This window comes from Misgurnus anguillicaudatus, chromosome 6 (genome assembly GCF_027580225.2).
Source record: "Misgurnus anguillicaudatus chromosome 6, ASM2758022v2, whole genome shotgun sequence".
NCBI classification, from domain to species: domain Eukaryota; kingdom Metazoa; phylum Chordata; class Actinopteri; order Cypriniformes; family Cobitidae; genus Misgurnus; species Misgurnus anguillicaudatus.
This window is the reverse complement of record NC_073342.2, coordinates 14648354-14675015: the sequence shown is the minus strand read 5'-3', so window position 1 is coordinate 14675015 and position 26662 is coordinate 14648354. Positions and strand designations below refer to the sequence as shown.

The 26662-nt window shown below is 38.3% G+C and overlaps 1 protein-coding gene across 2 annotated transcripts in view; it reads left to right on the top strand.

Moving 5' to 3' along the window:
• The window catches only part of sv2bb (synaptic vesicle glycoprotein 2Bb), a 59268-nt gene that overhangs the window by 11877 nt on the left and 20729 nt on the right, over nt 1–26662 (top strand). For both annotated transcript variants that reach the window (XM_055192564.2, XM_055192563.2), the window contains one exon: nt 24652–25335. In XM_055192564.2, the coding sequence (XP_055048539.2) occupies nt 24879–25335 (457 nt within the window). In that variant the 5' untranslated portion in view covers nt 24652–24878. The remainder of the gene's footprint in view (nt 1–24651; nt 25336–26662) is intronic.

Here is a 26662-nt window from a genome sequence, read left to right as displayed (position 1 = left end):
TATAGTATAAAATGTTACCAGATACAGTGCTTAACCCCCAAACTGTGTCTAATAGGTAATATATGGTACTGTTAAAGGAATAGTCTACTCATTTTCAATATTAAAATATGTTATTACCTTAACTAAGAATTGTTGATACATCCCTCTATCATCTGTGTGCGTGCACGTAAGCGCTGGAGCGCGCTGCGACGCTTCGATAGCATTTAGCTTAGCCCCATTCATTCAATGGTACCATTTAGAGATAAAGTTAGAAGTGACCAAACACATCAACGTTTTTCCTATTTAAGACGAGTAGTTATACGAGCAAGTTTGGTGGTTGGTCACTTCTAACTTTTCTAAGCGGATTTAAAAGAGGAACTATATTGTATGGCGTAATAGCACTTTTGGGAGTACTTCGACTCGGCGCAGTAACACCCTCCCTCTCCCATTATGAGAGGGAGAAGGGGAGCGGACTTTTCAGTCGAAGTACTGTGGGGCGGGTCTTTTAAAAGAAGGTCCAGATTCTATTGGGGTAGGGGCGTGTTTGTTTAGGGGATTTCAAATATCAACATTGGCTTTCAAACATTGTGCACTCCGCCTTTAAGCTAAAACAAATATAATAAGACAGCACGGCAACCTTCAAAGGTGGTTTTTGCTATTCAGCATTTATTTTATTAACAACATTTTTTTTACATATAATAGATTTCTTTATGCAATTGATTAATAAACAATCGTTATCAGCCTCTCTAGTGCTATTGCAGACATGCTGATGGTTTCAAATTCATCAAAAATCGGCCGATAAATATCGGCGGCCGATACATCGGTGCATTACTAGTTAATATTATTACCTGACGCACTTTATGTGCTCTGCAATATTTAGCAGAAGCAGTAAAATGTCATTTATTGTTGTTATTATATATTTTACTGCTGCCAACAATATTCTTTCACGCAGATTAAATTTGATGTTGTTACTGTTGCTACAGAAACACATAATCCCCAGTTCGAGGACGTGAACAGCTTCGAGTTGAAGTTCACATGTTGTCGTAACAAAATAATGGTAATTAGTATAACTTTAACTATATATTTTTTAAAATAGCATTTATGTAAAATCTATGAAGTGAAACAGTCTAGTATATTTTGAATAAATGTAATGATCCAGATAAAAACTGATTTAATGTATAATATAACATTCAGCAATGCCGTTATAGATTTAAGTTTGGAGAAATTAAAGTGGGAGACTAATATATGGAGAATTTGTGGTCTAAACTTGAATTAGGGCTGGGCGGCAGTGGCGGCCACTGACTTATTTTTCGAGGGCGCACGTTGCGAACATCTATGTGGCTCATCATTTCAAAATATGTGTTCGGTGCGTCATGTATAGTAAACTAATGTGGTTCATGTGCGATGTCAAGTTAGTGTCTTGCGAGTATTTTGCGAACATGAGCGTCTCTTTTATCATAAACCCTTTCGACGCGTGTGCAGCAGGCACTTATTTAATTTTATGTCACATGATGCACATAGGTACACATGACCCACCAAACACATATTTTGACATGACGAGCAACACACATGACACTCCGAACAAATATTTTGAATCCGCACCCCTCGGAATAGAAGTCACCGGCCGCCACTGCTGGGCGGTATATAGAGTTTTGGTAATATATCTGTATTTTTTCCCAGCGGGATATGGGATGAGACAATTCCGTCTATATTGGTATATATGTAAGTAATAATTAATGATGGGCAATTGGATTATTTGTTTAATTATTTGATGATAAATAATGCACACCAAAGGTGGTAATGCCGCTGGTGTGCATTATTTTAAAAAAATTCTAAGGATCAAAGTCAATTATTCCTCTTATACCATGGTTACCACAGACATTACTCTGGTGGTTATTTTTAAGACATTTGACAGGTCAGGTGTGTGTTTATCAAAAAATAATGCATACTCGTGAAACATTTCAGAATAAAGCATTCAACAGCCCCGTGGTATGTACACTCAAGTCAAACATAAGCTTTCTAACCAGTGTGCATGTTGTGCAGCTGTAAATTGTCAAACAGGGAGTAAAACCCGTCTCTGAATTTTATTTACATCATATGATGTTGATTGTGACATCTCACATTAGATATTGACTTGCATTTATTTCATTCTGTATAAAATGCTGATATATGTATCGTATTTCACCATCCATCCCAAAATTACAGAGATATGAAATTTGGTCAGTATCGCCCAGCCCTAACTTAACTTACAAAATTAATTTTAACACTATTAAAGGGATAGTTCACTGAAAAATGAAAAATCTGTTACCATTTACTACACCTTCATTTCTTTGTTCTGTTGAACACAATGCAATATATTTTTAAGAATGTTTGTAACCAAGCAGATCAGGGGCACCATTGACTTCCTTAGTAGAAAAAAATACTATGAAAGTAAATGGTGCCCCAGATCTGTTTGGTTATTATTTTTTTTAACTCATTACCCACCAGCCTTTTTTTTAAAGTTGCCCGCCAGCATTTTTTGTGATTTTTGTGAACGTTTCACATAATGCCTTTCAGGAAAATTTTCTTCTAAAAATATATAAACATACAAATATATTAAATGAAAAAAACAGACCCTCAACAAAAATGGTGTAAAAATCATTTCATCCTATCTACATTTTTTTTACTCTGCTTATAAACTCTTAAATATGGCTATTTTTCTTCAGAATTATATATATTTTTTTAGCAAAAGCCTAAAATAATTGCATTTTTGTGAAGGAATTTTGTTAGAGATCAGATTCAGAATGATTATCAAAACATACACGGAGTGTAAAAAATGCTTTATCTAGTGGATAATCTCGGTATTACAGAAAACCATAAAAACTCATCAGGAACACATTTTTTTCATACAAATGTTTTCTCTTAATTGACAAGATAACTTGTCAATGGCGGGAAAGAGTTTAAGGGACACTTCACTTTTTTTGAAAATATGCCCATTTTCCAGCTCCCCTAGAGTTAAACATTTGATTCTTACGTGCTTCTCAATTAGTTTCTGTCACCCCCCCCTCCAGGAAGAGGTAAACATTTCGCGCCCCCCCCAACTCTCCGCCGCGACTGTAAATAGTATAATTTGTCTATAAAATTACACATCTGCAAAACATTGTATCCTTATTAACATTGAGAAAACACAAAAAAAGAAATATCGATCAACTTACAACAAAGAATAACTTTATTAGGATTGTTTTTTAGTCTGTAACAGAAAAGACTTAAAATGCATCAATTTGCCTGAAAAAAAAAATCAATCCTTATTTAAAGTATAATATTTTTTGACCATTTGATACTGAAAAATTAAATGAAATATAATCAATAATTAATAATAATAAACACACACGGCTTATCAGCGTGATTGGGGTGCAATGTCTTTAAGTGACGGTGCAAAAAAATCACTTCCTGAAAAAGTTTTTTCCCCGGGGTCTCGCGCGCCCCCCCTGGTGTCGCTTCAAGCCCCCCCTGGGGGTCCCGCCCCACTATTTGAGAAGCACTGGCATAATCCATTAAATCCAGTGATATTACGCATTGCCTGAAAATAGTCCCCTGCTATTGAAAGTAAACAAGGGGACTATATTCGGGCTGTGCGTAATATCACTACGCCTGCTTCAGCCATGTTACATCAGCAAAGTCTTTGATTATTACGCCAGAATGAGAGTATAGTTCCTAGCCATATCTGCCTAGAAAATCACAACTTTTAATTTTCTGTTGGTCTTAGTACACGATGTAAATACGGAAGAGTCAAGTATTAAATAAGAAAAATATTGAAACTCTTTGGTTAATTTTAGCACGATGCTAATGGTCTAATCAGATTCAACGGATTATGCCAAGCCATGCCAAAACTGCCAGCGGCAGACCCGGAGATCAGCTGAATGGACTCCAAAACGGCAAGAACCAAATGCTCAACTCCAGGGGAGCCGGAAAACTAGCATATTTTCAAAAAAAGTGCAATGTCCCTTTAAATATCTTTATTTGTGTTCAGCAGCATAAAGAAATGTATAAAGGTTTGTAACAACTTGAGGGATAATTATGATATTTTCAGTGAACTATCCCTTTAATGTATCTACATCTAACAGCCCTTGTCTAGTTATGTTGTCAGCCTTGTTCTTTGGTGTGTAAAAGCAAGTTACAGTGATGAAATTGAATTTGCAGTATGATATAGCATGTGCGAACAGCAGAACTGAGTGGTAAAGTAAAGAGCTCTATTTTTTCATTTCAGTGTTGGCAGCAATGTAACACCAAATCTGCAGGCCTACAGTTGGCTCGTGTTTTATGTTCACAAGAAAGGCTTTGTTTCTCTACTGTGAGTCTCAAGAGGTAGCAAAAAAAGGCATTTTACTTTAATGTTGAGGAAAAGCGAATACGCCAGTTCCCCGAACACACAGGTTTGAGCAATAAACTTCGACTCTGAGACTGTCGATAAAACCTTCATTGGCCATACTAAACAATGTCAATGTAGATGATCAAAATCAGATCATAAATAAATAAATAAATCATGCAGCCATGCAATGTCTGCTACAGAATAAAAGTACACACACGTCAGAGGACTCTTTAATATTTTACTGCCAGCTCCAGTCCCAGCAGGGTTCTCCCTAATAGGTCTACTGTAGGCTACTGTATGTCGATGCTTTCACTATACAAGCTGCTGTTCCTTGATCCTTTTGTGTTGCTTTTCAATCAAATAGTTATGCTTTCAGACAAAGAGATTTAATGGCCATTGGTTTTGGCAAAGAGGATCAATTTTAAAGAGGTTTATTGTGAAACCGCCTCTTTGTTGTGGTGCAATATTCCCTGTATGACTTTAAATGTAATGTACATATTTTTAACATCAAAACACTAATATAGTAATTTTGAAATTACACACTTCACCTTTACATAATAAATTACTAAATTACCCACCAAGCAAAAGCCGCAATTTTACTATCTATGTTAACTTTAGAGACCCCAGCTATGAGTAACCCACTTCTAGCCAAAATAAATTTGAGTACATGCCGTTTTGGTGAAAATTTTTGGTGAAAGATTTTGTAAACAAAGTGAAAAGTGATGACAAGGTGTTTGGTTTCATTTATTTATTTATTTATTTTCTATTTATTTTGAGCTATTAAATTTTCACTGACCGTCCAAATTTTGCTTTGTTTTAGCCTGTATGGCTGTGCTTCGCTGGCTATTATAAAACGTCTCGTTCTGGTTCTTCAATCTGATTGGTTGAAACACATTCTAAGCCGTGATAAAATACCCCGGTAACCCCATGGTTCAGACCGCATTACATACTGAACTACGCTCTGTTGCAGAAACACTTGATTCTGAGGAACTACTTTGTTTGGCGGAAGAGTAACATTTGTACTAAAATAATTACAACTTATTTGTGTTTTATTTTATTAAATCCTGCTATGTACAGTAACCGTTTTATAAAAGCAATAAGCCCCGCAAAGCAGTGGTGTTACAGTGCATTTTATAACAGCTTCGCGTCGTGCCTAACAACGCCCCTTAGCTGTTATAAAATGCACTGGTATCCCACTGCTTTGCGGGGCTTATTGCTTTATTAAACGTCGTTCAATTGCAAAATTGCTTGCTGTTGCTATAAATGACATCTTTAAAGGTGACATTTCTCAAGACTTTTTTAAGATGTCAAATCTTTTGTGTCTCCAGGGTGCATATGTGAAGTTCTAGCTCAAAATACCATATAGATAATTTATTATAACATGTTAAAATTGGCACTTTGAAGGTATACCCAAAAATGTTTTGGGTGTGTCCTTTAAAATGCAAATGAGCTGATCTCTGCACTAAATGGCGTTTCATGGTTGGATAGTGCAGATTAAGGGGGCGGTATTATCCCCTTCTGACATCACAAGGGGAGCCAAATTTCAATTACCTATTTTTTCACATGCTTGCAGAGAATGGTTTACCAAAACTCATTTTCATGACATGTCCCCTTTAAATTTTTTTACTGATGTCATGTGAACTTAATGCTGTGTCAGAGACTATCAATAATTTCTTTAAATGAAAATTTCATAGTTGTAATTAAATATAATAAGAGAGATAACTACAGAGATAGGCAGTGCAAAGGTTTTTGTTAATGGACCCATGAACATTTTGTGACCTCCGTCATGTCAGAAAAATCAATAAACCTTAGTGTCCGCCTAATGGCTCTCTCGTGAATAGCGACCTCTGCTTGCCATTATCACTGATGAGTCGAGTATGATGATGTCTTACTCTGTGATACTTTAGTGCAGACAGCATCTGATTCACACCATCTTATCCGGTGCTACGGGGTGAAAGAAGAGTCTTACACCATAAGACTTGGTTTCGGTTCCAACATGCCTTTGCTTCCTAAAATCTCATCAGCTGTGGGATATCTTGATGGCCCTTCACGCAGCATGTTTTATGTGTGTGCTACTGAACTGCAAGGCGTGAGCAGAAATCAATAACTTTAAATTTGTAATAGTTATGTGTGCGCTGTGAGCCTCAGAGCCCAGAAAGAGATGTGGATACATCTCCCATTCAGTTTAATAGACCTCGCAGATTTTATTTATCCTCCATCTGTGAGTGTTTTCATTTATCCTGCGCATGTGTGGCTACTATGAGATTAAAGATGGCAGGATTTTATTGAAATGCATGTTGTTTACTAGTGGACACATATTTTAAGGCCATGCACTCTTGAAAATAAAGATGCTGACACAACTTAGTATAAAAACTAGGGATGCTTATATTTTATGAACATTTAAAGACACATCAATAGTTTAATAGTGAAACATGCATGGATGCACATTTGAAACCTGCCATATAAACATCTTTATTGTCATATTGAAGATTTTTAGTAGCAGTCTGAAACATTAAACCAAAATCAGTAAAAAGGCATAAAATGCAGAAATATTCCATTACTGAAATTTGGTTTAGAAATTATGAAATCATTTTACTGATTGTTTATTGGCAAATATTTTTTCTTTGCTGCCAGTTAATGGCCAGTGAGAGCAAATTACTCATTGGTTACTCATTCGATTGAATTCGTTTTTTGCTCACAAAAGCGCCTCAGGCAACTACCAAAAGCCAAAACATCGCACCATGGTACACCCGGTCAAACATCTTAACTTGGTTAAAAAAAAACTCATGCATAAATAGACTATTTAACATAAAGCACTGTAAAATGAATGAATGCTGTGTTTAAGAAGGACATTTGCGTGCATAATGTATATTGCATGTCTAGATACATCTCTGTGTCATCATTCAGCACCTGGTTACAGGGAAAAGTGAGTGGAAAAGATGAAGGCACATATATGAAATGTGGAAGCACTGGTTGTGTAACACTCAGCTGTCTGTTTCATCAGAGATCTGAAGAGGAAAGTACTAGGTGGGGTTTTGGAGAGATGCATCAACATTGTGCCTTTGTGTATCACAAGCATATCAGATCTCCACCTAAAAGGCTATTCATACCTGGTATACATGCAGCAAAGTGTTCTGGACATGTATATGTAAGGGCTTTCTTTGATATTTCAGAGCAATTGATGAAATAAGCTTGCGCAACTTTTACTCGATCGCAAAATGGAAAAAAATGAAATTTGAAATCAGTTTATCAATGATAGATTCAAGGAAGCGCTCTTACTGTGTTTTATGTTAAAACATTGTGATACATTACACAGATCAAACGGCGAAGAGTAGGTCGTCTTTTGTGGCTGTTCGAAGTTGAACACATTCAACCACATGCGCGCCTCGACCATAAACTGTAAAAAAAGATGGACGATGCGACGTCGCTTTCTTCCATTGTAATATATTGAAGCCAAAAATTTCCACCAAGGGCGCTGCCATGTTACGTAAAAACGTCAGTTTTGAGCCAGGGCATGCGCAGAAGGAATCGTCCGAGGAGCCGCTGTGTCAAACTTTCGCCCAAACGCACACGCGCCCTATTTAACAACGCCAATCATAATGACACGCCCCGTTTCTATAGAAGGTTTCAGCAGTAACAACATAAACAAGTGGCTTTCGTGGTCATCGTGTAACTTCCTTTAAACTCTGCGAAGAATAAGTAACAACAAAGTAGTTTATTTATATAACAAGCAAAATAAACAACACGTAGATTACATAGGAACCCAAAACTTGTTATTTTCGACGAGGTATTTGTTTAAGAGTTTAGTTTCAGCAACTAGACCATTAAACAAGTAAAGTTTGGACCAGACACTTATTGCGTCACCGCACGCGCGCCCGGTGATACAGTCTATAGCATCAAAGTACTAGCCAAAATGAAACTGTTCACAAAAATGAACAATTGAACATATATCAGCACGATAACAATTTCCTTAAAAGACCAAAACCATCTTTTGGAAAATTTAATTGGAAGTGTATATCATTTTTTTATTTAGAGCCGAGTCCCGGTCGTTTGCACAGAGAGGGCGAGGTTAATGACTTGTACTGCACCCAGCCACCAGGGGGCGATCATAGAGCCAGCCGCTTTACTTTTCCAAGATGTATGAGACACACCCGGTCTCGATACAAAAGCAATCCGGTCGAAAGTGTTTTTTCTACTACGCCTGTATGTGTTTCAAAAGTGGACGAGCTCAAAATGTTTTACACCCTGTTTACACATGTCTTCAGCTTCATCCACTTATGATCCGATCAACCAAAATGCATCTTAATACCAGTGGTAAACAGCCTCTATAACGGTACATTCACACGGAGCGTAAGCGTTAATGCTTCCCATTTACTTTTAATGGGTGATGTCATGCGTTGCCGAACTGAATTGTGGATCTGTCGGGGCCGCTTCAGTGCCACTGCTCGCGGCAGAAGATGAACATTTCTCTTTTCAAGCGCCAACGCGTGCGTCAGCCAATCAGATCGCCTTATGCAAATAACCTAGGCAGAGCCAGCCAATTACATTTATGGAAGAACGGAGCATGTGCTGCGGCCACTGTGATTGGCTGTTGGCCACGCTTCAGACAAGCTTTCGCCCCATTGTGTGAATGTTAAGCGTCTTGCAGTGGCGGCCCTTGACTTCTTTGTTCGAGGGCGCACAATGCGAAGTTCGTCACAACATGTATGTAGCCAGTCATGTGTGTGGTTCGTAATTTCAAATTATGTGTCCTGCGTTGTGTGAACCTATGTGCATCACGTCTCATGTCAAAAAAAAAGTGCCTGCTGCAGATGTGTCTAAAGGGTTTATGATAAAAGAGACGCTTGCGTTTGCCAAATACTCACATAATCTCATGCATCATCAGAGTTTACTGTTAAGGCAGTGTCTTTTGTGAACGTGAGCGTCTCTTTTATCATAAACGGTTTTGACGCGTGTCCAGCAGGCACTTATTTTGACAAAACACATGGTTCACATGACACAACAAACACATATTTTGAAAACAAGAGCAACACACATGACACTCTGAACACATATTTTGAATTTGCACCCCCAGGGAAGAGCAGTCACCAGCCGCCACTGGCGTCTTATCAAAATAAGTGCCTGCTGCACATGCACCGAAAGGGTTTATGATAAAAGAGACCCTCACGTTCACAAAATACTCGCAAGACACTCTCTTAACACTAAACTCTAATTACGCATGAGATTAAGCGAACTCTAATTACGCATGAGATTAAGCGAATATCTGGCAAACGCGAGTGTTTCTTTTATCGTCTCTACATTGTACGTAGATTTCAAAGTATTTTGCTCGAAAGACAAGTGATAGCCGTAGTAACTGATATTCATTAGCTGTTTACTCGTCCTATCTTTGTCTGTCATCTTTAACCGACCCAACACATATTGGCTTGAACGCTCTCAAAACATTTATTCAAAGCTCATTGTGAGTGGCTCATAAAACTTGGTAAAATGAACCAAACCAAACTGGCTTTCTTTCACCGAGAGACAGCTACTCAGTTCCTTCACAAAGGGCGCGATGAAAGTCTCACGATGTGACTCTAGCTGCTATCCGACATCTACGGCAGTAATAAAACACAACAAGACGATAGGGCGACAGGATGGATAAGTATTTTATTCATGCTGTCTGTGCTCTCTCGCTCTCTACGAGGAGAGAGTAATCTGAAGCCATTGGCGGCCGGTACACGAAATGAAATTTCCGCAGTATTAAGAAGGATTACATTGCGGCGCTCATCTGTCATAACATCAACAGATCTCAGAATAGGATTCTCTCTTGTTTTACCTCCAACACACACGAATATCTGTCATCTAGCTTACTCTCTCTCTTTCTCTCTTTTCTTTCAACAATGTGGCAATGAACGCATATTAAAGGTCATAAACATACAGTTTGATATGACATTTAGGAAGAATGCGTGGATCGGCTTTCCTTGTTGAAAACAATATCACACAGGGATCCATAATACTCTTACCTGTACAAGAACTTATTAAGGGTGTACTTAGAGCAAAATTAATAAACCCTGACTTCGTGTTTATGACCCAGTTTTTAAACCTGCAGAGTTAGAAAGATGCAACACCAGAGGGATTGACTGCACATAGCCTAGATACATCCGTAATGTTTAGGAAAGCCAGCTCTGTAAAAAGCACAACATAAGACAGAAAGGTAATTCAAGCAAGTTCTGCTATCGTCATTTACATCCCAAATCTTGCAAGCAATGATATTATCAGGACTAATTGTGACTGACCAACAACCATCATTAACCTCATTCAGATCCAAGAGGATCAGTCTGTCAATTTAATTACAAGCAATTACATTGAGTTTAACTGGTCAGCACTGAATTGACTATAACCTGGATGGTTGAGTACAGAAAGAGAACGGGCTGCCAGTCGGCTTCAGATCAATAGATACAGTGATATATAGATGAAAAGAGAAGATATTTGATCATGCATTATTTATTAATGTGTAGACATGCGCCTTACAATGTATAAATAGCAAATATACTGGAACTGTAATGCTAAATGATTTCACACATTTTTAAAGATGCATTTGGGTATGGTCACTTTTCAAAGATTTCACCTAAAATGATTTTTTTTATTATTTACTAATAAAGTAACGTAAGCATTACTTTTTATTAAAGGAATAGTCTACTCATTTTCAATATTAAAATATGTTATTAACTTAACTAAGAATTGTTGATACATCCCTCTATCATCTGTGTGCGTGCACGTAAGCGCTGGAGCGCGCTGCGATGCTTCGATAGCATTTAGCTTAGCCCCATTCATTCAATGGTACCATTTAGAGATAAAGTTAGAAGTGACCAAACACATCAACGTTTTTTCCTATTTAAGAAGAGTAGTTATACGAGCAAGTTTGGTGGTACAAAATAAAACGTAGCGCTTTTCTAAGCAGATTTAAAAGAGGAGCTACATTGTATGGCGTAATAGCACTTTTGGGAGTACTTCGACTCGGCGCAATAACACCCTCCCTCTCCCATTATGAGAGTGAGAAGGGGAGCGGACTTTTCAGGCGAGTCGAATTACTCCCAAAAGTGCTATTACGCCATAAAATATAGTTCCTCTTTTAAATCCGCTTAGAGAAGCGCTACGTTTTATTTTGTACCACCAAACTTGCTCGTATAACTACTCGTCTTAAATAGGAAAAACGTTGATGTGTCCGGCGCTTACGTGCACGCACACAGATGATAGAGGGATGTATCAACAATTCTTAGTTAAGGTAATAACATATTTTAATATTGAAAATGAGTAGACTATTCCTTTAAAAGTAACTTAGTAATGCAATTAGTTACTTTTTGGGAAGTAACTTAATATTGTAATGCATTACTTTTAAAAGTAACTTTCCCCAACACTGCAAACGTATTAATTTCTTTGTTCTGCTGAAGATATTTTGAGCAATGTCTGTAACAAAACCACAGCACCATTGACTTTCAACGTAGTATTTCTCCAACTATTGAAGTCAATGCTTTTGTTTCCTCCTTCATTGCAAATTTCTTTTTTTGTGTTCAGCATAACATAGAAATTTATACAGATTTGTAACAGCATAAGATGATGACAGACGTTTCATTTTTGGGAGAACTATCCCTTTAAGGGCAAAAAAGTTATTATTTTTTTCAACAGAATAATGTTTACTGAATAACCGCGCACAATAAGGCCAAGAATATGTATTAAGGATTTAAATGGGGTGAATTTGGATGTATACAGTGCATACTATGTTATTAATTTAACATTTAATAACCGAAGAGATAAGTGATTTTGATAAAAGGAAAAGGTCAATATTTTATGTGCATTCGTGAAAAATGTGTAATACCTTCCCTGTGAATTCAAAAGTCTCCAGATGTCTATAAGGCCGAGACCTTGACACGTTCTCTTTAAAGGGGTCATATCACGAAAATCTGACTTTTTCCATGTTTAAGTGCTTTAATTGGGTCCCCACTGCTTCTATCAACCTTGAAAATGTGAAAAAGATCAACACAGTAGCTTAGTTTTGGTAAACCATTCTCTGCAAGCATCTGAAAAAAATAGGTCATTCAAATTTGGCTCCCCTTGTGATGTCAGAAGGGGATAATATTGCCCCTTAATCTGCAGTGTTGGGGAAAGTTACTTTTAAAAGTAATGCATTACAATATTAAGTTACTGCCCAAAAAAGTAATGCTTACGTTACTTTTAAGTTACTTTTGTGTTACTTTTTCTTACTTGGCTGAGGATTGATCTCTTTCAGGCCTTGCACGTGTTTTGTATGATCGAAAAAAAGTCAAGCTCTGGCCTGACATCTCCGTTTCTGACTCAAACTTTTCCCACTCAGGCGCACAGAGTGCATAAATCTACGTTAATATGTTCAGTTTAATTCAGTAGATTATTTTATTTTTTAAATTGAATTAATTAAACTTAAAAGTAACATGCATTACTTTTTAAAAAAAGTAACTCAAATATTAATGTGTACATTTATAAAGTAATGCGTTACCCCCAACACTGTTAATTTAGTGCAGAGATCAGCTCATTTGCATTTAAAAGGACACACCCCAAAACGGCACATTTTCTCTCACATCTAAGTGGAAATTTTAACATGCTATAATAAATTATCGATATGATATTTTAAGCTAAAACATATGTACTCTGGGGACACCAAAGATTTAATTGACGTCTTAAAAAAAAATTATATTTTGGGGCTGTAATGTTCCTGAAGTGGATCCATTAACAAATTAGCACAATCTCATAATTACCTCCAGATCGCAACTTCATTTCTAAATCTATAAAAGGTTTTGAAGATTTGGTACATAAATATTAATACATTTGCCCCTGTATTTCTGCCCAAACTATAGTAACTAAATACTATAGTAGCCTAACACATATACTGTGTAAATGCTTATTTATTAATTAATATTATAACTCCCCTACTGTTACTTGATTCTATACTACTGAACACTGTTTATGTTGTAAACCATTGTAAACCAACTGGCAATATTTAGATGAGAAACACATAGCAAAAACAGTAAACAGTATTCATAAAAATAGTATTCACAAAAACAGCATACACAGTAGGGCTGCACAATTAATCGAAAAACTAATCGGGATTACAATTGCGGGTGAAAAAATTCAAGGCAGGATAGGCAGGAATTATCTAAAAAACTTTTTTACAATTTTGTTTAAACTGTCTTTATATACCAATACATAAATAAAATGTAAGTACTCTGAAAAAGAGAGTATAAAACTTGAGTGTCTGTAGACTTTTCAAGACTGTTTTAAACACAGCTCATTGTTTCCATTCGGGACGAAACAAATGATTGGCTTGCGCGACTATCACTCTCTCTCGCGACCATGGCACCACCCCTGTTGCTACGGAATCTGCCCACACATGCGCAAACCCGATTGATTTGAACGTGCACGAGGCACTCTAGGAAGAGCAAAAGTACAGCAGAGAAAGTGCATTCAGAACTCACAGTACATGCATATGCAGTCAGCGAAGGCAAAAAAAGGAATAGACGAAGAAATCAAAAGAGAGTAAATATCGCGTGGCTTTTCTTCGAGTCGACGATGCGGTAGCGGTATTGTCTCCGGAGTGTAGTCCTCATCAGAGTCAACAATGCTTTCATCACGGAAACTCTTACATGCAAAACACAGTATGGGCTCTATTTTAACGATCTAAGCGCATTGTCTAAAGCGCACAGCGCAACGTCTAAATGGGCGTGTCCGAATCCACTTTTGCTAATTTAACGACGGGAAAAATTGTTTTTGCGCCGAGCGCATGGTCGAAAAGGGTAGGTCCTTTTGTAATGGGAGTATTTTGGGCGTAACGTGCAGTAAACCAATGAGAGTCACAGCTCTCATTCCCTTTAAAAGCAAGTTGCGCTGGCGCTATGTCTAATCCCTATTTAGATGACGGACTTTGTAAACTGAAAAACTAAGCGGAGGTAGAAGATCCCCAGTTTAAGATTAATGTTAAATAATTGTGTTGTTTCTCCCTTATATTGAAATTGTTATTTTTTTATTAAAACCTTTAAAACCCGTTTTCTTTTAGTCATGGAAGTAAAAAGCAGGCTTGTAATTGCTTTAAATGTATGGCTATCCAATATCATCAAAAAATAATTTACAAGTATGTAAGATAAGGTTTGTACTCTAAAAATACTTTATTTGTAACAAACAGGAGATAAAGAAATTACAAACGGCTCTCCTCACGTTTCAGCACTTTGGACAGCGGTTTTTTTTAGCAAAGAGTTTTTTTAAGCATTACTTACAAATGTTTCTCATCTCGCCATATCCACAGGTACATCATATACAATAAATCCGTGAGGTAGCATTAAAAAAAACTTTTAAAAACAGATGCATTTGTTTAAAGCAAAGCATTTATTTACTTATCAGGCTGTAGGTGAAGCAGCTCTTTGCGCCTTCTAACGTCTCATAATCAGTCCTCATTTATAAATATGTCCAAGAGACTCAATAATAATCTCTTAAATTCAATCCTTTAATCTTTCATATTTAAAAGCATTTTTGTGCTGCTGCGCATTTATGTACTTTGTGATAAGCAAACCCGCGTTGTCCTCCCGTTTATAGGCGCATATTACTAATGCGCTCTTTAAATAACATAAAACATATTGCGCCATTGACTTTAGACTTTAGACCAGGTTTTTGTTGGTCAATGGCGTAGTCTATTTTAGTTACCTCAAAATAGCAACGCGCCAACAATGCGCCTGAACACACCTCGTTTTTCAGACCAGAACGCCCATGGGCGCAAAGGGGGCGCAAATGCATTTGCTATTTAAACAACGCGGCACTAAACGTGAAAATTAGGGTGGAAACTAGCGAAAGACACTTGCGTCGCGCATTGCGCTGGGTGTAAGATAGAGCCCTATATGTTATATACAAAATATATTTTAAACTTCACCAGTATCGATACGCTCGCTTAATAGTGAGTACTTAAAGCTATCGTATTTGTTTATATTAATAGTGATAAAGTTAGGTGTATTTTTACATGTGATTGGGACATGATGTTACTACATGCACCGCGCTCCTTCCTCTCGGCTCGTCTGAGGTAAAATGCTTCTCCCAGCAGAGCCGGTCAGCGCCGCGCGTTCATGTGTTTTGGGGGCGTGGCTTTAGAAGAAACCCAGAAGGGAGGGGATGGAGTGAATGGAAAAATGAGCTGTGTTTAAAACAGTCGTGAGAGGTCTACAGACACTCGATTTTTATACTCTCTTTTTCAGAGTACTTACACTTTACTTATGTATTGGTATATAAAGACAGTTTAAACAAATTTGGAAAAGTGTTTTAGACTTAAACCTGCCTACTCTGCCTTTAATCACCAGAAGCCTCAATTACAACTGTCCATTTGTGCCCATTTCTGTGTGTTTAGACAGTATGCATGGGCACCAAATGAGATTTTAAAAGTGACAAGTTGACGTGTTCTTTAGCTATTTGTATGGTTTTTTTTTACTAACAACGTAAATCCCATAATTATTTGTTATTATTTACATTATATTATTCAGTTTTGGATGTTTAGAATTTACCATGCAGCTGCTTAACTGAAAGTTATAAAACATTTCAAAACTTCAGTGTAAAGTCTATTAATCGGCAATGATAATCGCAATTAAAATCTTAATCTTTTGTTGTCATAATTCATACACTACACAGTATAAACAATATACGTTGAGCAGATTGTAAATATTATAGTAGGTAAAGTGCAATATGATGTGATTAGAAAGTCCTAGTGCCCTATTTATAGAAGAGGAAGTGATAAACACCTTTCCACTTATGTCTTCTTATTGATAAATGGTAACTGATAGTAAAATGACATTCGTTTTAGCTCCATTCCTCATTAGCTGCGCCTGCACGCACACACAAGACACATCGCCAACTTCAGTCTTGAGGTTTGGTGACATTTTCCTCGATTTTGGAGAGAAGTGTGATATGGGGGGCTGTTTGAAGAATTTGCCAATTCTCACAACGTGACATATCCACAGTAATGAGCCACACGATCTGATGAGAGAAGGGTGAGGAGATATCACGTCAGTTTCTTCGTAGATGCATTCCTGATCATCCGCGACCATTTCTCAGACTTTTTGATGTTATTTGCTTTGTTGAGATATCTTGGATTATTCTGTAAAGGGCATTTTGCGCATAATATCAAGAATGTGGTGTTTACAGAGAAAAAATGTAATATTACAAAATGTAAAAATGTGTACAAAATTGAAAGTTTCTGAAATCTGGTTTTGTGTATACCGACTGAGTGCACAGCGTCATTACAGCAAAAAAGGGATATATCAAATACAAAGGCGTCAATTCCCACTTGAAATGTTATGCTGGTAAATTGGCCAATGTCACAAAATAGGCCAATTTACTTGAATATTGATCTACTGTGCAGTGCGGGTCTACGAATAGACATACACAAATTACTTTTCACACACTTTAAAGTATTTTAAGCAGCTGCTTTATCACAACGGCACTATATTGTGGGACGCCCTTGAAAAATCACCACTGTCATCTGCATCCTTTCCCACAGTGCATCACAAACACCTGATACTTTCCAGCACATACTTTCATCCTACAGTACCACTGAGAACTGGTGATTCATCTTCCCCAAATGTTAAAGGAGAGACCTCATTACTGTTCCATACCTTAATAGACAACCTGGCGCCAAACCCTCACGCTTTGAATAGCACCTGCCAAATCCACCGGGTAATGAGGATCTAGTTAGCTCCATGGATAATGAATGGCAGACTCCACAAGACAGGCATGGCTTTCGGTTCAATGCATTTTGGTGATTATATAATTGCATGTACATATGGTATCCAAAGTCATTATTTATTTTTAGCTTTTTGCTCATTGTCATGGATCACAAGATGTTACAGGCCATAATAATATAATATTTTGCCGTTTATAGTTGAAAATCGTGAAGTTGAAAGTCAATTCAGTGTAGACAGTCATGTGTTGGCCAAAAATGTGCACAAAGCAAATTGTACATAAATGTATGATTATTATAAAAACAAAAAACAAAGACCCCACCCTAACCCCAATGACACGGGCGAAAACAATTCATACAAAAACATACAAATGTGGAATTAATATGAATTAGTTGTAATGTTGCTGTTAGAGCATAAATAATACCTGCAAAATGATAAAGTTCAAAGTTCTCTGCCAGGCGATATATTTTCTTAAACAGAATTCCCCTTTCAAAGCCTACAGCGAACGGCAGGTTTGGACTACAGCCCTCTACTTCCTGGTTGAATGATGTCAATAAATCAGTTTTTGACTAAACTCCGCCCACAGGATTACGTCAGTCACCAGCTTGGCTCAAACGGCTCTGCTAAGCTAAGCTGCTGTCGAATCACAACACACTAAGCAAACTACACAATCAGAACTCGTTACGTATTTCTGAAGGAGGGACTTCATAGAACAAGGAAGACAACGGCCCGTTTTTAGGAAAGTTAAAACAGCGGTACACAGATTGTAAATTGCGTGAAAAATACCGTATTTTTTTACACGTGAAACATGAACACATGTTATATTGTGCACCAAAAACACAATCAAAGCTTCATAAACACAGGAAGAACAGGACCTTTAACAGGAAAGTCCAAAGTATAGCCAATAGTCCCTTTCACACATACAGTCTTTACTGGTAATTTACTGGTAAATTGCCGTTAACATGTCGTGTGTGAACAGAACCTTTCCGGTAAATCAGTGCTCCCAATTTACCAGTAAGACAGGTTGTAAGATTACCAGTAATTTACTGGTAAGCGTTGTGTGTGAACGAAAATTATAGGATTACCGGCATTTAGAACGGACGACGTCAGACCGTGCTGACAGCTTTGGGCCAATCATAGCGTTTTAATACAGATGACGCGTTTACCCCCGCAGTGTTTACTGACGTTTCCACACACATGCTGCTTGAAAGTTGAGCACACCTAAAGTTTACGTCCACATTTCTTCACCAAAGTTGTTTAAAACAGCTTACCGCCGAATTGCCAACATCCTTAGCACGCCCTCTGTGAAACCTAAAGTGCAAACAGTACTGTTGTTAAAAACGCATTTTCGGTTTGACGTCGTCTCATTCAATGTTGTTTGGTCATGAGCAACTTCGCGACTGTTTACCACAGACGTGAAAACAACAAAATACGGACCGTGGTTATGAACGACGTGGATTGTTTACAAAACCAACACTGAGCTCGCCGCGTGCTACAGGTACTTCCGCTTTCTCAACGAATTTACCGGTATTTTGATACTGATGTGTGAATGATGTCTTACTGGTAAAATAACGGAACGCCACTGCGTGTGTGAACAGCACATTTTTGTATTTACTGGTAAATTCATTCTGGTAAATTCATGGTAATTTCCAGAATTACTGTGTGAAAGAGGCTAATGTGATTTACGTGTACGCGATTGACACAGTTTTAAATTTTCGTCATTGCTCACCATCAGATTTTTGAAATCCTCGAATGCGTAGGTTGCACATTCGCCTGCAGCAATGTGCATGCGTCAAACATCTGTGTTTGTGTTCACGTAAGAGTCAAAAAAACTATACTAAATACAATTTATAGTCGTGCTTAAGGTGTACGCTGTAGCTACGCCATCGATTATCCGTAGCCTCTGCGTAACAAATTTTTAACAGCGTGTCAGTTTTATGTGGACCGCAAGGGCTGTGATTGGTCCACTAGAACCCCTCCCATTAGGTAAAAAAATTCTGTTTACGACGGTGTGACCAAAGATAGGCCACGTTTAGGAGTGATTTAGCTGAACTGTAACAAAAGTCGCTGTTTATTTACTTCAATCACCGCAGCTCTTCTCAAAACATATGCTGGGTCCGAAACCGCCTACTTCATACTATATAGTACGCGAAAAGCAGTAGGCGAGGTGAGTAGTATGTCCGAATACATAGTATTCGAAAAACAGTATGCGAAAAGTACCCGGATGACCTACTACTTTCTGTTAGATTTTGTAGTGTGTATAAGATGGACACTTCACTATCCCATGATGCCCCGGGAGAGGAGTTATCCAACGAAGAAGAAGAGGCATGCGGCTGTTTTCGCGCTGGAATGACATGACGTTATGAAGACTTTGGTCACGTGATGTAGCAACATGGTGGATGTAGTACGTACGAAAATCCCATTCATACTACCAGGATTCATACTATACAATACTGTTTTAACGGCAAGTAAAACAAACTTCATCTTATTCAGTACCTACTGTACATATGCGGTTTTGGACGCAGGCATACACAACAAGCTATTGTTTCTTCTTCGTTTGTGGGTTAAACTGACCAAGCTGCTTCTTCATTGATAGTCGCGCTGCTACTGTGGTTACACGCGTGGATACTGCCTCCCAGTGGTCTGCATGTGTGTTTGCATGTCGATGCGGGTGACGACCCAGAAGTATATTTAAAAACCGACGCGTATCCTAGACTGTCACGGCTACGCCGTAGGACGTACACACAACTATAATGAGCGTTTAAGGCTGTGTGCGTACGTCTCTACTGCTTTAAAGTCCCAATGAAATCAAAACTGACAATTCTTTTTTTATGTAATATTGCAGTATTTATAATAAACAATTTATTAATGTTAGGCATTATATTTTTGCCCTCATAAACTTCTAAATATTTACTTTCGCCCTCTGACATCAGCTAGACGGCTTGGGCAGGAGCATCCATTAACTCCGCCCCCTCCAACTGTCTGTCTGCTGCCAGTTCCATCTCTGAATGAAACGCCTACTTTTCTATATCCAATTACAGCACAGTGGAAAACAAAAGCCACGCCCCACTATTTTCCTCGCATAATATTCCGTTTCACTCGGAAATACGTCACAAGATGGAAGTCGATTGGGACTTCCAGTTCACATAGACTTTAAATTCAGTGTAAAGATGTATTGACTGGTGGCCTAAGTATATTTCCCCATCAGACATTACACATTCACTGGCGTCACCATCACCTAAAAGTATCCTGGTATTTTGAGATGAGCTTGACAAGCATTGATCACACATTTCCTCAGTACACTTCTTTGAATGTATTATTAGCCACAGACCATTGCGATCCTGCCTGATTGCCATAGTAACTCCTGAAATATTCATAGTAACTACTGCTCACAAAGTACAGCCAGAAGTCTGCCTCATCAATCAGTTTGGGAATAGGCAGGTTTACTGCAAAAGGTGTCAGATGAATCTGCTACTGATTCTTTGAGAAGAGCCCATATGGAAATGTTCACCTTCACTTGCCTTTGTATACAGAGTTTATGCCGCAGGGTGAGAAAATGCCAAACTGCGCATTTGAGTCAGTGCGATCCTCTCCTGAACAATAAACAGATTTATCATTAGCATTAAACAGAAATAAATCATTCTTCAACAACCTCTGACTAAAAACTCATTTAATGAGCCGTAGCTGTTTAGTAAAACACTCTGCCAGGATTTTCTTGTATAGTGCACAGATGGGAGAGTAATGTTTTACAAGGCCTGGAATTTGGAGGGGTGTGCACCGTCTCCATAAATGATTACAAATTGATTTTGCCCCAAAAAAAACTAATAGGCCTTGTTGGGACTCCTTTGGGAAATTGTATTCTCTGCATTGCTGATTACCACAGACATTTCATCAGTATCAGGCCAAACGTGCCAATACAAAATAAACGTTTATCACTATTTTCTATGGGATTTTTATTCAACAAAATTTGCCAATTTTTAGCTTCTGCCTTTGTGAGTAGGATTTTAATGTTATCGAGTACTACCAGTGATGCCTAGAGAAATTGGTATACTCTTTTATTTACACCACCATTTTTTAAATGTGGACCAACTAAGGTTGAACATTCTGTGATATAAACGACATGTAAGACTATAATCTTGCATACTAATTAGTTCACTCAGAAATGGGCTAATATTTTCATTGCTGCATGACTTGATCATTATGAAATTAATATTTAAAGAACAGTATGTAAGAATTTTATATAAATTAATCATAAAATGGCCCTGATATGTCACTAGACATTAAGAAATAATTTTCATTTAAAAAACTTATATCACTGACAACAGTGGTCCAGCCAGGATATTGTCATTTAAAAAGTGGAGTTGCAGCCCTCAACTGATGTTTATGTTGTCATGTTGTGTATTGGCCACCAGTTGTGTGATTGCAGTACCAATTTTGGACACAATCCTACATACTGTTCCTTTAATATTAAGAAATGCATATACGCCATGCAGAGTGGGTATACTGAGTAACTCTGTATACCTGCGTATACCCTGCCTGCACTGCACCACTGAATACTACTGTGTGAACTACAGACTACAAAGATTTATTAAAATAAGGAATAATTGACGACAGGCACGATGCAAAGTGTAATAATGGGTTCACACCAGCCGCGTTTGAAGCGTCAAATTCGCGTCTACCGCGTCTAGTTTGCCGCTTGAACATTTTGAGTTTACTCGCTTCATTCGCACGTGAAAGTTGTGCGTGAAATTCTAGTCATTCACGCAGAAATTTGCGTCATGGGAGGAGCTTCTGCGACTATGCCCACTTCCTGTAATCATGTCACTACTAGAGCAAGCTCCGGCTTGGTTAACGCGGCACGTTTTTTGCCAAAGTTCAAATTTTTCAAATCGCGCATTTCCTGCAGCAACGCTCAATTCGCGCCATTTGCGTGAACTAGATGCAAATTTTCAAAACTAAAATCGTGTCGCGCTGCGCTGCGCTAAATGTCTCATTCTCATAAGATATCCAGACGTGCATCAAGACGTCTTTACATTGACTTAACATTGAAATCAATCGCGCTTGACACCTCTACCGCGGCTGGTCTGAACGCAGCATAAGGATTAAAGGACCGTAAAGGAGTTAATTTTCCTGCTTATATCACTGTTACCTCAGACATTGCTAAGATATTACTCTGGTTGTTTGGCAGGTCAGGTGTGTGTTTACCGAAAAATAATGCATAGCCATGGAACATTTCTCAACCAATCAGAATAAAGCATTCAACAGCCCCGGGGTATAATATTTTAATGATATCTTGGGTAACTTAAACATTTTGGGGCACAATATTTTTTTTAACAAAAACATTTAAAATAGACAAATTTAGTTTTTATTCAACTTTATGATGTCATATTTCATTTCCTTGCTCTTTCCATAGTTTCTTGCCTCCACTGTAAAAAAATTTTTGGTTAACCTGGTTGCTTTAAAATGTTGAGTTCATTTAACTTAAAATATTAGTTGACTCCAAAAAACAATTCGATTTGAAAAGCGCCATGACCCTGATTGGACAGCTAACCTGTACGTTGTGATTGGCCTGAATACCTCTGATGCTCCTTACCATGTTTGAAAGATTCGGTCACAATGCAATGCTAACAGGAGTTAACTTACAGGCTGAGTCCAAAACGGGGGGAATTATGATAATGTCGGTTTTTACTACATCACCAATCCCAGGAAGTAAACTGTTGCCTACAATCCATGTGTTTGTTGTAGTCCAAGAAAAGAGATTTAAGTTGGAGACGATAACTTGCATCATTATTTACTCTGGGGTTTGTACCTTTTGCATATCGTTAACATGTACGTAAGGTTGTTTTGACGTATGTTGTTGCCAGTGGCGGCTGGTGACTTCTTTTTTTGAAGCACATGATGCGAATTTCGTCACAACATGTATGTAGCTTGTCATGTGTGTGGTTCCTCATTTCAAAACATGTGTCCTGAGCTCTGAGAGACCGTGCGCGCACCACGTGCCATGCCAAAACAAGTGCCCGCTGCCTTGAACTTGAAAGGAGACGCTCACGTGTGCCAGATACTCGCATAATCTCATGCGTAATCAGAGTTTACTTTTAAGGGAGTGTCTTGCGTGTATTTAGGGAACGTGAGCGTCTCCTTTATCATAAACGGTTTTGACGTGTCTCCAGCAGGCACTTATTTTTTGACAAAACACGTGATGCACACAGGATCTCTCCACACGCATGACACTTTTGGAAAAGGGAACCACACACGTGACAATCCGAACACTTATTATGAATTAGCGCATCCTGGTTGTTGCATATCTTTACCAGAGGATATGTAACAGTATGGAAATTGCTTACTTAATTTTTTTCACGCAACGGGTTTCCTGAATTTTTTTAAATGTAAAGTCAACTACTCATTTTTAGTATGTATAGCTGTTTCCTGTATAGCTCAGTGGTAGAGCATTGTGTTGTTAGCAGCTGAAAAGGTCATGGGTTCGAACCCAGGGAACACACATACTGTTAAAAAATGTATTTCTAGTAATGCACTGTAGGTCACTTTGGATAAAAGTGTCTGCCAAATGCATGAATGTAATTGTATGATTGTAGAATGCCTAGAGAAACCAATTAATCAGAAGTGGACTTCCTCATTCATTATGCAATTATTTAAATGAACTATTATTCATAAAGGGACGATCCCACTTGTGCTTTATTGATCTCACCAAAGCTATTTAAATTAGGGGGCCGTTGATTAACCCACACACAAAACAGACCTCACAAAAAGAGTAATGAGACCTCAAACCTTATGTAGTACTAGACTGAATAGATGTTATTATATGAAGTACTCATTTACATTATCATGCAGAGCATGTCTGTCTGCTCTCTGGCGATGTGAATATATGAGTTAAAGGGAATGAGAGCTGTAAAGAATCCACGCTTGAGGGAGGTAACGCAGTTGGCGTATGTCGAGTGAGACCAATCTCATTTGCGGCATTAGCGAAGACCTCCGAGTCTCGTAACAGCCCCGAGTTGTAAGCTGTGAAGATACGAAAAGCTCCAAGGCAGATTTGGACAAAGCCTGTTAAAAAGTGTAAAAGCGCCCAGATTGAATTCTAGTACAAAACAAAAAAGTGTTAATGCAGCATGCTGTGACATGCTTAAATAGAAATAAACGCCGCTAATGCTAACAGCAATTAAACAGTGGGAGGTCGGCGTGTTTTTTGGGTTGAGTGCTTGTAGGTGTTTCTATGCCATTGCTTGGGATGAATCTGGGTTTAGTTTCACTCACCTGCACCCATAGGTGTCTTTATATGTGTGCACTATCAGAAAATAATGGTCCCTAACTGACATTGGATTGGCCGCGGTACCCTATCAAAAAGTACACATTTCATTGCACCTAAAGAGTTCATATTAGTACATCAAAGGTACATATTGATAACAAATGTTACAGTATAAGGACCGTTTTAAATAGTACAGCTTGGGACCATTTTTTGACCATTTGTTATTTTCTTATTTATGGATAATGTTCTCATAACTCAACTGGTGGAGCATGATATATGTAATTGTAAAGCATTTATCCAATATAAGATTTAACTGATCTGTTGATTTTCATCTCCAGGTTCAGCATGTGGCCCCATGACATCTCCAAAATCACAGGTAGTTAGAAGTGATCATCCAAACTCAAGAGATTCATCTAACTGAAGCCTCAAGGACCTCTCAAGATTTTTTAAGCTTTACCTGAAGTGCAAACAAATCATAAGAGCACCCAACTAAGGATTATGCCCATATAGCATCCTGTGTTTGTGCATCTGACAGTGCTGTGTGGGTTTGAGCGACGTTGCAACCATGGCTGACCCCTACCACAACAACATCTACCACCAAGGAGACAGCGACAGCTACGGGACTTACGGACAGGGACAGGACGGCTACGGTTACCAGACGGACTACCCTCCCCAGGAGGAAGACGCGGCCAGCGATGTCACTGAAGGGCACGATGAAGACGATCAAATGTATGAAGGGGAGTACCAGGGCATCCCTCACCCAGATGAGGCCAGAGCTGCGCGGAGGGCCGCAAGAGCGAAAGCCAGAACAACGGCAGACGCCATTTCAGAACAAGAGGAGCTGGCGGAACAATATGAGGACATCATGGAGGACTGTGGACATGGAAAGTTCCAGTGGACCCTGTTTGTGGTGCTGGGTCTGGCTTTAATGGCAGACAGCGTCGAGTGCTTTGTAGTGGCGTTGGTGTTGCCCAGTGCGGAGAAAGACATGTGTTTGTCACACTCTGAGAAGGGAATGCTGGGTAAGTGACTGGCGATGTTTGCTATGGCATGCTATTATATTCTTGACCAGTGGCGGCCGGTGACTTCTTTTTTCAAGGGCGCACAATGCGAAGTTCGTCGCAATGTGTGTGTAGCCCCGTCATGTGTGTTGTTCGTAAATTTAAAAATGTGTGTTCTGCGCGTCTAGTGGGGCTGTGTGCATCACGTGTCTTGTCAAAATAAGTGCCTGCTGCAGACGCGTCTAAAGGGTTTATGATAAAAGATACGCTCGCGTTTGCCAGATACTCGCATAATCTCATGCGTAATCAGAGTTTACTATTAAGGGTGTGTCTTGCGAGTATTTTGTGAATGTAGGCGTCTCTTTTGGCATAGACGGTTTTGGCGCGTGTGCAGCAGGCGCTTGTTTTGACGGGACGCGTGATGCGCGTGGTTCGCATGACGCAACGAACACATGTTTTGAAAACACGAGCATGACGCTCCGAACACGTATTTTGAAATTGCGCCCCTCGGAAGAGCATTCACGAGCCGCCATTGCCCTTGACATGTCTGCAGTATTTATATTGATTTATTCAATTTAGTTCATAGTTATTTGAAACTGATATCATAATTTACACTTCGTAGACTAAACTGATATGATTTAATATGCAATGTAGTGAAGTCGTGAATTTTTCGTTCAATAACGTGATTTTTCGCTTACTATTGTTTACTACATACAATTATCTAAGCAGTTTAAGTGTGTTTAACCTAACGTGAAAACATAACTATTTCACGGTGTAATGGGTTCGTATGAATTTGATTTATACTAAACAGTACAACCACACAAAATAGTAAGAATAACACTCGAAACCACACCCCTAATTTTTACGTCACTGGTGCGAAAGTAAAAAAAATCGTAAAAAAAGGTTTGTTTGTTCGTATGTGTTTGTTTAATTTCAAAACATAACCACTATTAATAATAATAAAAATAAAAACATACACTTAAAAATTTCTTTAGAAATTACAATATTACTGGGAGCTGTTTTGCCGATTCTTAACAATTCTTAGTTAAGGTAATAACATATTTTAATATTGAAAATGAGTAGACTATTCCTTTAATGTTTAATGTTGATTTAACTTTAAACAAACTTTTGCCAATAAATAACAAAAATTTGCAAGTTACTGTTAGTTACTGGCAAACAGATGCAAAACTACAGCAACATTATTTACAGTAGCAAAAATCATTATAATCTCTGCATCAACTATTGGAAATGAAATGAAGACAGAGTACGCTAATGTTAATGGCAAAAAAGAATCAGTGGCGGCTCGTGGGTGCTCTTCCGAGGGGCGCAAATTCAAAAAATGTGTTCG